The sequence below is a fragment of the Bufo bufo genome, chromosome 1 (genome assembly GCF_905171765.1).
Source record: "Bufo bufo chromosome 1, aBufBuf1.1, whole genome shotgun sequence".
Classification (NCBI taxonomy): Eukaryota; Metazoa; Chordata; class Amphibia; order Anura; family Bufonidae; genus Bufo; species Bufo bufo.
Window position 1 is genome coordinate 291,048,993 of NC_053389.1, and position 13,260 is coordinate 291,062,252.

The window sequence follows — 13,260 nt, forward strand, 5'->3', positions numbered from 1 at the left end:
GAATGAACAGCTCTGACAAGATGCTGCTGTAAGGTGAGGGACTATGGCTAAGACACCCATCAGAACGTTACAAGTACAACCTCAGTGCTTAACTGCAGACTTCCAACTACTAGCTTCCTTGCTAGTGGCAGAGAGAAATGCACTTGGAAATTGCTCCTATTGAATGTATTTGTTTTAAGTTCTACATTGCGCTTGATAAAAAATACTTTGGGTGTCATTTATCAAACTGGTTTAACCCCTTCCAGTTTTCGCCCTTCTGCCCAGGTCATTTTTTGCAAATCTGACATGTGTCACTTTATGTGGTAATAACTTTGGAACACTTTTACTTATCCAAGCCATTCTGAGATTGTTTTCTCGTGACACATTGTACTTCATGATAGTCATAAATTTGAGTCAATATATTTCACCTTTGTTTATAAAAAAATCCCAAATTTACAAACAATTAAAAAAAAAAATCGCAATTTTCCCAATTTTTATTTCTCTGCTTTTAAAACAGAAAGTGATACCTCATAAAATATTTATTACTTAGCATTCCCCATATGTCTACTTTATGTTGGCATCATTTTGTAAATGTCATTTTATTTTTTTAGGACGTTGGAAGGCTTAGAAGTTTAGAAGCAAATCTTGAAATTTTTAAGAAAATTTCCAAAACCCACTTTTAAAGGACCATTTCAGATCTGAAGTCACTTTGTGGGGCTTACATAGTAGAAAGCCCCCATAAATGACCCCATTGTAGAAACTACACTCCTCAAGTTACTCGAAACTGATTTTACAAACTTTGTTAGCCCTTTAGGTGTTCCACAAGAATTAGAGGAAAATGGAGATAAAATTTCAAAATTTCACTTTTGTTCTGCAGATTTTCCATTTTAATCCATTTTTTTTCTCTAACACATCAAGGGTTAACAGCCAAACAAAACTCAATATTTATTACCCTGATTCTGCGGTTTACAGAAACACCCCACATGTAGGGGCTAATTTTTTGTGGGATGAGGGGACGGTTTGATTGGTACGATTTTGGGGGGCTTATGCCTTTTTGATCGCTTGGTGTTGCACCGTTTTTATTTTTAAAAAATTACGGTGTTCATCTGAGGGGTTAGGTCATGTGATATTTTTATAGAGCAGGTTGTTACGGATGCGGCAATACAGTCATGGTCAAAAGTTTTGAGAATTACATAAATATTGGAAATTGGAAAAGTTGCTGCTTAAGTTTTTATAATAGCAATTTGCATATACTCCAGAATGTTATGAAGAGTGATCAGATGAATTGCATAGTCCTTCTTTGCCATGAAAATTAACTTAATCCCAAAAAAAACTTTCCACTGCATTTCATTGCTGTCATTAAAGGACCTGCTGAGATCATTTCAGTAATCGTCTTGTTAACTCAGGTGAGAATGTTGACGAGCACAAGGCTGGAGATCATTATGTCAGGCTGATTGGGTTAAAATGGCAGACTTGACATGTTAAAAGGAGGGTGATGCTTGAAATCATTGTTCTTCCATTGTTAACCATGGTGACCTGCAAAGAAACGCGTGCAGCTATCATTGCGTTGCATAAAAATGGCTTCACAGGCAAGGATATTGTGGCTACTAAGATTGCACCTCAATCAACAATTTATAGGATCATCAAGAACTTCAAGGAAAGAGGTTCAATTCTTGTTAAGAAGGCTTCAGGGCGTCCAAGAAAGTCCATCAAGCGCCAGGATTGTCTCCTAAAGAAGATTCAGCTGCGGGATCGAAGTGCCACCAGTGCAGAGCTTGCTCAGGAATGGCAGCAGGCATGTGTGAGCGCATCTGCACGCACAGTGAGGCGAAGACTTTTGGAAGATGGCCTGGTGTCAAGAAGGGCAGCAAAGATTGTTTGGGGCATCTGGAAAAAGGCTTGTCCGGAGAAGAAAAGGTGAGCGCTACCATCAGTCCTGTGTCATGCCAACAGTAAAGCATCCTGAGACCATTCATGTGTGGGGTTGCTTCTCATCCAAGGGAGTGGGCTCACTCACAATTTTGCCCAAAAACACAGCCATGAATAAAGAATGGTACCAAAACACCCTCCAACAGCAACTTCTTCCAACAATCCAACAACAGTTTGGTGAAGAATGTTGACATTTTGGGTCCATGGCCTGGAACTCCCCAGATCTTAATCCCATTGAGAACTTGTGGTCAATCCTCAAGAGGCGGGTGGACAAACAAAAACCCACTAATTCTGACAAACTCCAAGAAGTGATTATGAAAGAATGGGTTGCTATCAGTCAGGAATTGGCCCAGAAGTTGATTGAGAGCATGCCCAGTCGAATTGCAGAGGTCCTGAAAAAGAAGGGCCAACACTGCAAATACTGACTTTTTGCATAAATGTCATGTAATTGTCGATAAAAGCCTTTGAAACGTATGAAGTGCGTGTAATTATATTTCACTACATCACAGAAACAACTGAAACAAAGATCTAAAAGCAGTTTTGCAGCAAACTTTGTGAAAACTAATATTTGTGTCATTCTCAAAACTTTTGGCCACGACTGTACCTAATATGTCTACTTTTTTATTTTTTTCACTTTAGCACAATAATAGCAGTTTTGAAGCAAAAAAAAAATCATATTTTAGTGTCTCCATTGTCTGAGAGTCATACTTCTTTTATATTTTTACTAATTGTCTCAGGTAGGGTCTCATTTTTTGCTGGATGAAGTGACAGTTTTATTGGTACCATTTTGTTCGACTTACGCTTTTTGATCGCTTGGTGTTGCACTTTTAGTGATGTAAGGTGACAAAAATGGCTTTTTTTGACACAGTTTTTATTTTTAATTTTTTACGGTGTTCACCTGAGGGGTTAGGTCATGTGATATTTTTATAGAGCTGGAAGCGGCGATAGCTAATATGTATACTTTTTTTTATTTTATTTCACTTTAACACAATAATAGCATATTTGAAAGAAAATAATGATGTTTTAGTGTCTCCATGTTCTGAGAGCTATAGTTATTTTTTTTTTTGAGAGATCTTCTTATGTAGGGTCTCATTTATTGCGGGATGAGTGACGGTTTTATTGGCACCATTTTGTTCAACATACGCCTTTTTGATTGCTTGGTGTTGCACTTTTTGTGATGTAGGGTGACAAAAATGACAGTTTTTATTTATTTATTTTTTATGGTGTTTATCGTACGGGGTGGATCATGTGATATATTTATAGAGCCAGTCGTTACAGCCGCGGCGATACCTAATATGTGTGTTTTTCAATTTTGTTTCTATTTTTTATTATGAAATCTGGGGAAAGGGGTGTTTTTTGCTTTTTTTTTTTTTTTTGAAGCTTTATTTTCTTTTATTGAAAACACTTTATTTCTGTCCCACTCCCACTCTGGGACTTCAACTTTTGGGGGTCTGATCCCTTCTGCAATGCTTTACAATACATCTGTATTGTAAAGAGTCATACACTAACAGGTTGCCTAGGAGACCCAGCTTGAGGCTGGATCTCCTGGGTAGAGATGGCCTTTCGGTTCGCCCAGCGGTCATTTCGCGGCGAACTTTGCTCATTCGCGGTTCGCCGAACGGGCGAACATATGGAGATGTCCGCCGGCGCCATATTCTTTTACATTGTGAAGAACTTTGACCCATGACATGTCCATTAGGTGGGACAGGACAGCCAATTGAGACGTTTCAGCACATGGACATACCCCCTACCTTATAAATAAACCCGATCTGGCCGCCCTTTTACATTCAGTCTTTTGCCAGTGTAGAGAGAGGTTGCTGTGTGGAGCAGGGACAGGCTGTTAGGGACAACAAACGCTAGCTAATAGGGCCACAAAAGTCCTTTTAAGGACTGGTATAGGTGTGCTATCGATAGGTGTGACTTACTGGGAGGTGTAATATACTTATAATATACTTTCTAACATATAATGTATATTATAGTGCATTTGTACTGTGCAGCAGTTGTGTGCGGTTCTGCTGGGATACCTCAGCTACACAGAGTGCCAAATGCTATTGGAACAAATAATTTCTACTGGTGTGATATACCAGTTGCCCCCCCAAAAAAAAATGATTAAAGCAGGGGTGTTATATACCAATTATATACTTTTTATATAGTGCATTTGGGTAGTGCAGCATTTGTGTGCGGTTTTGCTGTGTTACCGCAGCTACAGAGAGTGACAAACGCTATTGGAACAAATAATTTCTACTGGTGTGATATACCAGTTGCTTCCCCCAAAAAAACTGATTGAAGCAGTGGAGTTATATACCAATTATATACTTTCTATATAGTGCATTTGGGTAGCGCAGCATTTGTTTGCGGTTTTGCTGCGTTACCTCAGCTACAGAGAGTGACAAACGACATTGGAACAAATAAATTCTACTGGTGTGATATACCAGTAGCCCCCCCAAAAAAGTTATTGAAGCAGGGGTGTTATATACCAATTATATACTTTCTATATAGTGCATTTGGGTAGTGCAGCATTTGTTTGTGGTTTTGCTGCGTTACCTCAACTACAGATAGTCACAAACGATGCCTAATGCCTAATTTTTAAGGCCCGTACTCCTGTGGCCTAAAATAAAAATTTGTCTAGGCTCCAACAGGGCACATTTCAGAGAATTTCCCTTTAAGACGCATAAAAATGTCCCCTGATTAAGATTCATATTTTTTATTGGAATTTTTGTCATTGATCCCCCTCTAGTATGTCACTGTCCATGTTGTGGGACTATTTGTGCACTTCTACTAAGTATTTGGTGGCTGCAAATAGGAGCTGAAGGTTTTTCAGGTTCGCCTGTCATTACAGTGAATGGGGCCCGCCGCGAACTTGCGGTTCGTGAACCGTCCCGGCCGATGTTCGTCCATCACTACTCCTGGGCACCCGTAGAAGGCAGGTCCGCATGCCGTGAAAGGCATTGGGCAGCATCTGCACGGCATCAGGCTGCCTTGTCACGCATCGGGTCTCCGCCAAAGCAGCGCGGGGATTCGATGCTCTCCTTCACCCGCCACAAACCACTACTCTGTCGCGGTTTGCGCTGACCGTGGCATATAAGGGGTTAATCCGCCGGCATCGCTATAAACAGAGATGCTGGCAGATACAGCAGGGGTCCAGCTTCCAGGGACTGCCGGACCCCTGCAGTGATCGGGCGCGCACCGCTCAGGTGCCTCCCTATCACAATGACGTACTATTATGTCAAAATGCGGGAAGTCACTGACTTCCATGACGTAATAGTACGTCACATGTCGAGAAGAAGTTAAAATAGAACTGGCTTAGTTGCCCATAGCAACCAATTAGATTCCACCTTTCATTTTGGAAAGCTCCTTTGGTAAATATATGGAGGAATCTGATTGGTTGCTATGGGCAACTAAGCCAGTTCTACTTTACACCAGTTTGATAAATAAACCCTTTTTTACACTTAACTCTGGCCTTTATATTTCCACTGTACCAATGCCCAGGGAGCAACGGCCTGATGGACACTTCATCAGGGCCTTTACCACTCCTATCCTCTACACCGGCTCCTCCGGGGGTTGCTACACCTTTTCCTTTAAAAGCAGCTCTCCATGTATTTTAAATGCAAATGTTGGCATGTATAGTGCCCAATCTCCACATGGAAAGAGGGCAGGGCCTGTTAAAATGGACTACAGTAAAAAAGTTGGCAAGCACACCACAATTTCTTTTTTCACAAATTTAAATGGAAATCCTTAATAGTAGGCCCACAGTAGGCCACGAGTGACGTATTGCAAACAGTGATGGCCAGTTTGCAGTGTTCGCCTGCGAACACATGCGGGCTGCCATCTTGACTCACAAGTCCGGCGATGCACAGGCAAGCCCTTAACTGTGCCTGTGCCGCGAGCCGGTCTGAAACAAATGCGGTCACCGGGAGCAGGCAGTTCCGAGAACAGCCGCCGGGGGCCTTCATCGGGCTGTTCTCGGAACTGCCTGCTCCCGCTGACCGCATTTGTTTCAGACCGGCCTGCGGCGCAGGCACAGGTAAGGACTTACCTGTGCATCGTCGGACTTGTGAGTCCAGATGGCAGCCCGCATGTGTTCGTTGGCGAACACTGCGAACTGGCCATCACTGGTTGCAAATACATACCATGTGCATGAGCCCTTAACTGAGCAACTGAGTTTGAGTTTGAGACAGACAGCTTGCAATTTTAGAGAGAGGGATTTACTAAAGACTATACCAGCTACCTGCTGCTAAACAGTCCCAAATGTTCCTGCACACCCGAAAAATTGCACCGTCTTGCCAGTGGCGAGAAAAGTGGGGGAGAAGTTTAGTGGGGAGGTGGTGTGGCTAAACACAGAAAATGGCTTACATTATATTGCAAATCTACACCGGCTCATAGTAGGTGTGTATTTCTTTTTCTGTATTTGTGCATCCAAATGTATTAAGATACATAGGGGGTCATTTATCAAACTGGTATAAAGTAGAACTGGCTTAGTTGCCCATAGCAACCAATCAGATTCCACCGTTCATTTTGGACAGCTCCTTTGGAAAATGAAATAAGGATCTAATTGGTTGCTATGGGCAACTAAGTCAGATCTACTTTACACCAGTTTGATAAATGATCCCCATAGACTTTTGGTAAAGGCCTGCATATGAAATGTGATTTGTAATAAATCTACCCTGTAGCTTTTTAAATGTAATTGTCAGGCTTCTAGGGATAAAAATCTCTGTAATGTGGCATGAGATGCAGCATACATTTATTTTTTTTGTCTTGTGGATACTCTCAGAATACATGAATAGAAAATAAAACTATGTCGCCATATTACAATCCATACAACATGGATCTGTAATACAGTTATATGCATAAGACCTTAATGTGAACAGTAAAAAAAATCACAATGTCATACAAAAGCTTCTCCATCTAAAAAAAACATCACAGACTTGAACTACAGGAATGTTTCACTACCTACATTGTCCAAATATACTATATATTTATGGAGTGTCTGTGATTTTATGGACAATTCTGAACTCTGAAAAGGACATCTTAAAACTGGTTAAAGTAACTGTAATTACCTGGAGCTATAGAGCCTGGATTCAGAGACATCTTCATCTGTAAGACCTTCGTAGATTTCGTGGGAACATTGGGTGGAGTCCTGTTGCTTCCAGGGACTATGTGCATTTCTGTGCGAAAGTTTTCCTTTCCATCAACCCCTTCGGTTCCAGATACATCATTGGCAACTGTCTGATTGGCATTAAAGGCATTCATATGGCCCCCTGCCTGGGAAGAAGAAAGTACTCATCAAGAAGAATTTTTGGTGGAAGCCATTTTATGGCCTGACCGATCTTTACGTTGAAGCCTATAACATTGAAAGAAGCCAACGATGTCCATAATATAATAATAGCATGCCTTTGCTGTTTCAGAATAAGATTTCCTTCTTTTAAACAGCATCTCCATCAAGAAAAGGCTGTATACACCTTCACAAACATTTTTTAGACAAGCAAGTGTAGGTTCCCATCTTCAGAAGCCACCTTGCTGTTGGTAGATGGGCCCAACACCATTTTGATTCAAAATATGCACAAAGAGCTTCTAATTTTTATGTGTAGTAAGTAAAGCAGTGATGTAGATTTACCCGTGTTTCCAGTGTTTGCATGGAGCGGTGTGTTGCTGCATATAGCTTAGTTTGCTCCTGTATATACTCACAATGATATGATTCGTGGGGTAATCAAATGTAAACTTTTGAACGCGCTTCTGCCGCTCTAAGTACATACAAGAGCCACGATTACGCTGTAAAGACAGCTCTTCCATCATTACATCTTGAGGAACACTGACTTTTTTACCCAGGTCTAACAGAGGTGCTGTACAAAACCAAACAGAAGAAAACAGTCCATGTAACATAGTGTAAAGAGGATACATAATATGATAAGCTATACCACGCTTAAAACACTAGATGGCACTGTTTGCCTTCCTACAAGGCATGCATTGCACATTGGAGAATCTATGGCCTCTTAATTACTGTTCTAGATCAGCGTTACATTTTCAGGTGAAATTAATTTAGCATCATTGTCTGAAATATAGAGGTAAACTTTATAGGCAGTTTAGGTAGTAATGCACTCAGGGTCGGACTGCCCCACCTCTGTGAGCCCTTTAGACCATTTCATTTGGAGATGGCCTTGGAATAAGATCAGAGGTGGATACCATATGTGCAGCCTGTGCAGCTGCATAGGGGCCGATAAGGAAAAGGGGTCCACCACCATGTTATGAAGAAAACACTAATGCATCCTAATGTCTACTTCATTGCATGTAAGGGAGTATGGTTATAACTGATGGATTACAATGTTGGAAACTCATTAAAAACCTTTCTAGAAATAAGATCTATGATGAACGCCTCACTCTTTTCTTGGACAGGAGCCCTTTGCAGTCTGGCCCTCAGGATCATTTCCTTTGGTGGGTCCAAAGAACTTCAGTCAGAAACTGCTTGCCCCCAAAAAATGCATAGACTGTGTCAGTTTATGGTATAACCACATACAGTACTGTCGATACACGTCAAGAAACAGCTTGTAAAAAGTGGTGGAAATGTAAAAAAAGTAAGCATCGGAATCCAGTTATAAACCATGACAGTTTTTCGCAGATGCTAGAGAAAGGGACTAAGAGGTTAAGAGAAGCCATAAAATGCTTCCAATTTACTTGCATGTGGCATTTTGTGTTATTATTTTTTAATAAAATATTATATAATATTATTTATATTGTTGTAAATATACACCTACCATAAGGTGTCATAAGGATGAAAAAAGTACCCAGAAGACTGTCGATAATTTATTATTCCATTGCCCTGTGATCAGGGAAGGCTCCAGAAAGTAATACAATTAAGAAGTCAGGAGTCATATGAGGACACCATTGTAAATAGTACATGGTGGGTGGGGGTCCTGTTGGACATTTTGCATTGGTGTTCAGGAGCTTTAATGGGTATTCTGGCTGTGACAAGTTATCACCTATCCACAGGGCTAACTTTTAGATTGGTAGAGGTCCTACCACTGACACCCCTACCTATCATGAGAACAGAGACCCTTTGGCCCTCGGGGCCCCCTAAAATGAATAAAATGTCAGGTTGGACATGCATGGTGCCTCTCCCTTCATTTCTATGGGAGTTTCAGAAAATGCCAAGCGCTGCACCTGGCTGTCTCCAGAACTCTAGAGATGAATGGAGCGGCAGTGCGTATGTCTGACCTGCCTTGCATTTTAGGGAGCGCTGAGGGCTATGGGATTTCTGCTCTCATGGCTGGACAGTGTTCCAGCAGTAGGACCCCCACTGATCTAATAGTTACCCCTTATCCTGTGAAAAGGGGATAAGTTGTCACAACCGGAATTTCCCTTTAAGACATGATTATGTTGTCCATAATTTAATATTTAGCCCTCATACAGATGAAGCAGTCTTTCTTGGTCTTACCTTCCCCTCTTATTTCCCTGACTATGGCTGATGCCAGGCCTTTCCTCTCCTTCACCAGGTCTGCATAGGTGGGAAACATTGTCCAGGCTGTAAATAAAGATGAATAATTATACTGCAGCATCATTTAATCTGTTTATTACCCCTAGACAATGTATTACGGTATGTCATCATGCGCACAGGAGAAAACAAAGATGGGAAAGATATGTTACCGGGAAGGGATTAGAGTATTGCTGGAGCTCGGGTGGAAGGATTACAAACAAACACAGGTAATTAGAAAGTGCAGAGTTGGCAATTCTGCGTTTCATGGTTGACGACATCAATTCTTTTTTGCTGATTATGGGTAAGTTGCCTGAAAATAGACTAATCGCTTGCTTTGGTCTGCCCTGATAATGCGTTGAGTAGCTGCAGTAATTGGCCATATTGTAAGTGCAGTAACTGGTCTAGACAGGCCCATTTCCTGAGTATGTTCCACCGGATTTGGCATACTGACACTTGCAATGGCTACATGACCATAAGCCTACCACATTTACCTATACACAATACCCAGACCACCTATCACAGACCCATTACACAATACCCAGGCCTCCCGCTGCCCTACTAAACTAAATTTGGATCACTACAGGGTTCTATAGGTTAGCAAAACAACGTAGATCAACTGTGGCCGCATTATGGCTGTCTGAAACTGACCTAAAGTAGGTTCCTCCACCAAAACTGCATTTCAAGGACACTTTTACAGGGGCCGACGATCATTCGAACAAATGTTTGTGTGATCATTTATTCCCAAGCATTGGCCCATGTAACCGTGTCCACTGATGAGCTGACAAATGAACAAACATTAGCATCACATTTTTAAGCAGACGTAAATATGGTTGCAGATCTGCCCATATAAATGGGGTGAGATGAAGGCAAACAAATGAGATAAGGGGTTTGAACAAATGATTGCAAGAGTAATCCATCAAATCCTTTCATCTTAAAGCGGGTTTACATGGCCCAATGGTCCATGGAGCAGGACCGCTTCCTTCCTGATAACTGCCTGCTCATCTGTGGAGGTGAAGATCTGCATTTACATGCAGCGATCACCTCCACTGTATGGCTACTGCAATCTCTTGTCTTCAAACAGATTTGTTGTTTCTACTGCCGAGAAACAATTATTTGGGTGTCCACATGAAAGATTGTTTGACCCTATAAACGAACGTCAGGAAGGGTGAGGGACGGTGAAGACAATGACCAGAGCCATTTAAATGATAAAAATGAACAGTCTCTTTACTGAGAAAGATGAGAGGTGCAGTGCAGATACCAGCCATAGGCACAGTTCTGAGGTATTAGAAAATAAATCTACTGTACATGTATCACCAGCGGGCCATAGCGTAGCTCAGGAAGTTTTCTTGTATACTTCCCACACAGTCCAACCAACAAAAGAGCTGGCTGTATTATATTAACATCTTCTTCTTTATTTTATCATTATTCAGATACTGTAATGATCACATACCGAAGTCCATGTATTAAAAGTCCAAAACACGGAGGCAGGACACTGTGCTACCACAATGTTTCAGGGACAAAGCTTACCTTTTCCAAAGGCTGTTTATAGGCGGCAGCAGTGATGGTAGCAGTAGTCCCTGAGTGTCTTTCTAAAAGTCCTAGCAATCTTCTCAGTTGACCACAGGTGTGCAAAACTCTCACAGTACTGTAATTCCCACTGCTGGGTGCAAATGGACAGCTGATCCATTATAGAAGAGTGGTGGTCCCCGAAGCAATACACCATCTCCACAAGCAGCAAAGTCCACAGCCATAAACATTACTTTTGTTATTATGCACCTTCCTTTGTAGCTCTAGATAGTCTATGGATGTCTGTTCACTTTCACTCAGTGGTTCTACAAGTGCAACTGCTTTTGCACTGGCAGCTTTTAACTCCACATGAATGGTGTTTTTCCTGGAGAAAAATCCTCTTTCCTTGCTATCAGCTTCTGCCGGGCTTACAAGCTCTAGCTTTACACACAGCCCGAGCCAGACTCTACTCTTAGAGAGGTTGTCTGGCCCTAAAATCAAAATTCTTTTTATGTGCTCCTAACACCCCTCACCATACATATGCGCCCAATACCTGTTTTTCATGTCTGTGCTTTCCTTCCCCCTGTCTGGGCATCAGACTATCCTGGCAGATTTGTTTTTATTCAGAGCTTTCTGTTTACATGGCTGCACTGCACAGTGCTGAGCCACAGGCTGACCCCGCCCCCAACTGTTCAGTCTGCAGCACCTATACCTACTACACCCCTGTGGCCATTTTACTACACCCACTCATGATTCCTGCTAGTGTCTCTACATCACATCACTGACAGTCTATAGGCTCTTCCCTCACTATCTCCAGAGTGCAATAAACAGCATGCATATCCAAATACATGTGTATATGATCCTATCATGTATGATACAGCCTGCTGTGTCTGATACATAGCCTGTTGTGTGCGATACTGCCTGCTGAGCTGTGTATCTTATTCCATCTTGTATGTATGTACTGTCTGGTGTGTATCTAAGCTTATCTTGTCAGATGTGTCTGCTGTGCCTCTGTATCTAAATCTATAATCTGCAATACAGTCTACCATTTCTGTATCAAAGAATCTCATGTGGGATACTGCCTGCTGAAGTGTGTATCTAATCCTGTCTTGTATGATACTGCCTGCTGATCTGTGTATCTAATCTTATCTTGCACGATACTGCCTGCTGCAGTGTGTATCTAGAGCCTCATGCACACGATCGTATCTGTTTTGATATCTGCAAGTTGCGGATCTGCTAAATAAAAATGCCATTTCGTATGCAATTCGCATTTTTTTGCAGTCCCATTGACTTCTATGGGTTTGAGGTCTGCAGTTTGAGGACCAGAATAGGACATGTTCTATGTTTTGCAGAACTGACATACAGATGTGGAAAACACAGACATGAACGTCATCTGTGTGCTTTCCACATCCATATGCAATGAGCAGGATACGGGGTATAGGTTACACTGACACCAAATTATGCAGTGGGTCAGGATATGGGTATAATAGTCTTTAGTTTTGTTCATGACGCCAATTGCAGCGTGCGTAGGGTATTGTCACAGGGCCCTTTTAAGGTGTTATCACTCACGCCCCAGGTTAGGAATGTCAGAGTGGTGTAATGTCTCTGTATGGTAATGATAATGGTGTCAACGGTGTCTCCTACGTGGGTACGGCTGGACTCCTGGATCCTGGCTCACTTGCAATAAATTAAGGGTAGTGATAGTAGGAGTAATAGAGGGATTTTGCAGCAGAAATTGAGGTCCAGACCTTTAGATGCAATTCAAACTTGTCCTTACTGAAGATAACTTTAATCCAAGCAAAATATACCTTTGGTCTTAGGTCCCAGCAGGTATTGGCAATGGTTGGCAGGAATAAATCGTCTGCTCTGTAAATCTGGAGCTTGCAGGAAAAGACGTCTGCTTAGCAGCTCTGTAACTATGGCAGGAATTTATCTTCTGCTCTAAAATGTACCTTCTGCTGTATGGGGACTGACTAGCTGAGGAGGAATATGGCTTCTCCTTGGTCTCTGGAACTTGACTCACAGTTATCGTCTCAGGGTATGCTTTCTTCCTGGAACTGGAGTTTATCTGCCTGCTTCATCCAGCTGAGGCTGCAGGGCTCAGGCTGGGGATTTGATGAATGTCTCAGCTGAGACAAGATCCTGGCTTTCTTCGCTATATCTGGGAGACTCCTACACGCACATCCTACCTCTAGCAGGGGGTGGGCTACACTCCTTCTAACTTCCTTCTCCACCTAAGCTACAGGATGTGGGCGCAGCCCACTCTGCTCACAGAGGAGGAGCTAAGCTGGATCGAACTATACCAGCTTAGATGTACTAAACTGAACCTAAGTCATTACTAACACATTGCTGCCACCTGCTGGTGAACATGGAAATTA

At 42.0% G+C, this 13,260-nt stretch overlaps 1 protein-coding gene across 2 annotated transcripts in view; it reads right to left on the minus strand.

Annotated features, from left to right (window-relative positions):
* Positions 1 to 13,260, minus strand: part of MYOZ3 (myozenin 3) — a 32,037-nt gene that overhangs the window by 14,607 nt on the left and 4,170 nt on the right. For both annotated transcript variants that reach the window (XM_040440491.1, XM_040440482.1), the window contains exons 2-4: positions 9,338 to 9,424; positions 7,594 to 7,748; positions 6,966 to 7,170 (exon numbers count right to left, since the gene is read on the minus strand). In XM_040440491.1, coding sequence (XP_040296425.1) covers positions 6,966 to 7,170; positions 7,594 to 7,748; positions 9,338 to 9,416 — 439 coding nt within the window. In that variant the 5' untranslated portion in view covers positions 9,417 to 9,424. The remainder of the gene's footprint in view (positions 1 to 6,965; positions 7,171 to 7,593; positions 7,749 to 9,337; positions 9,425 to 13,260) is intronic.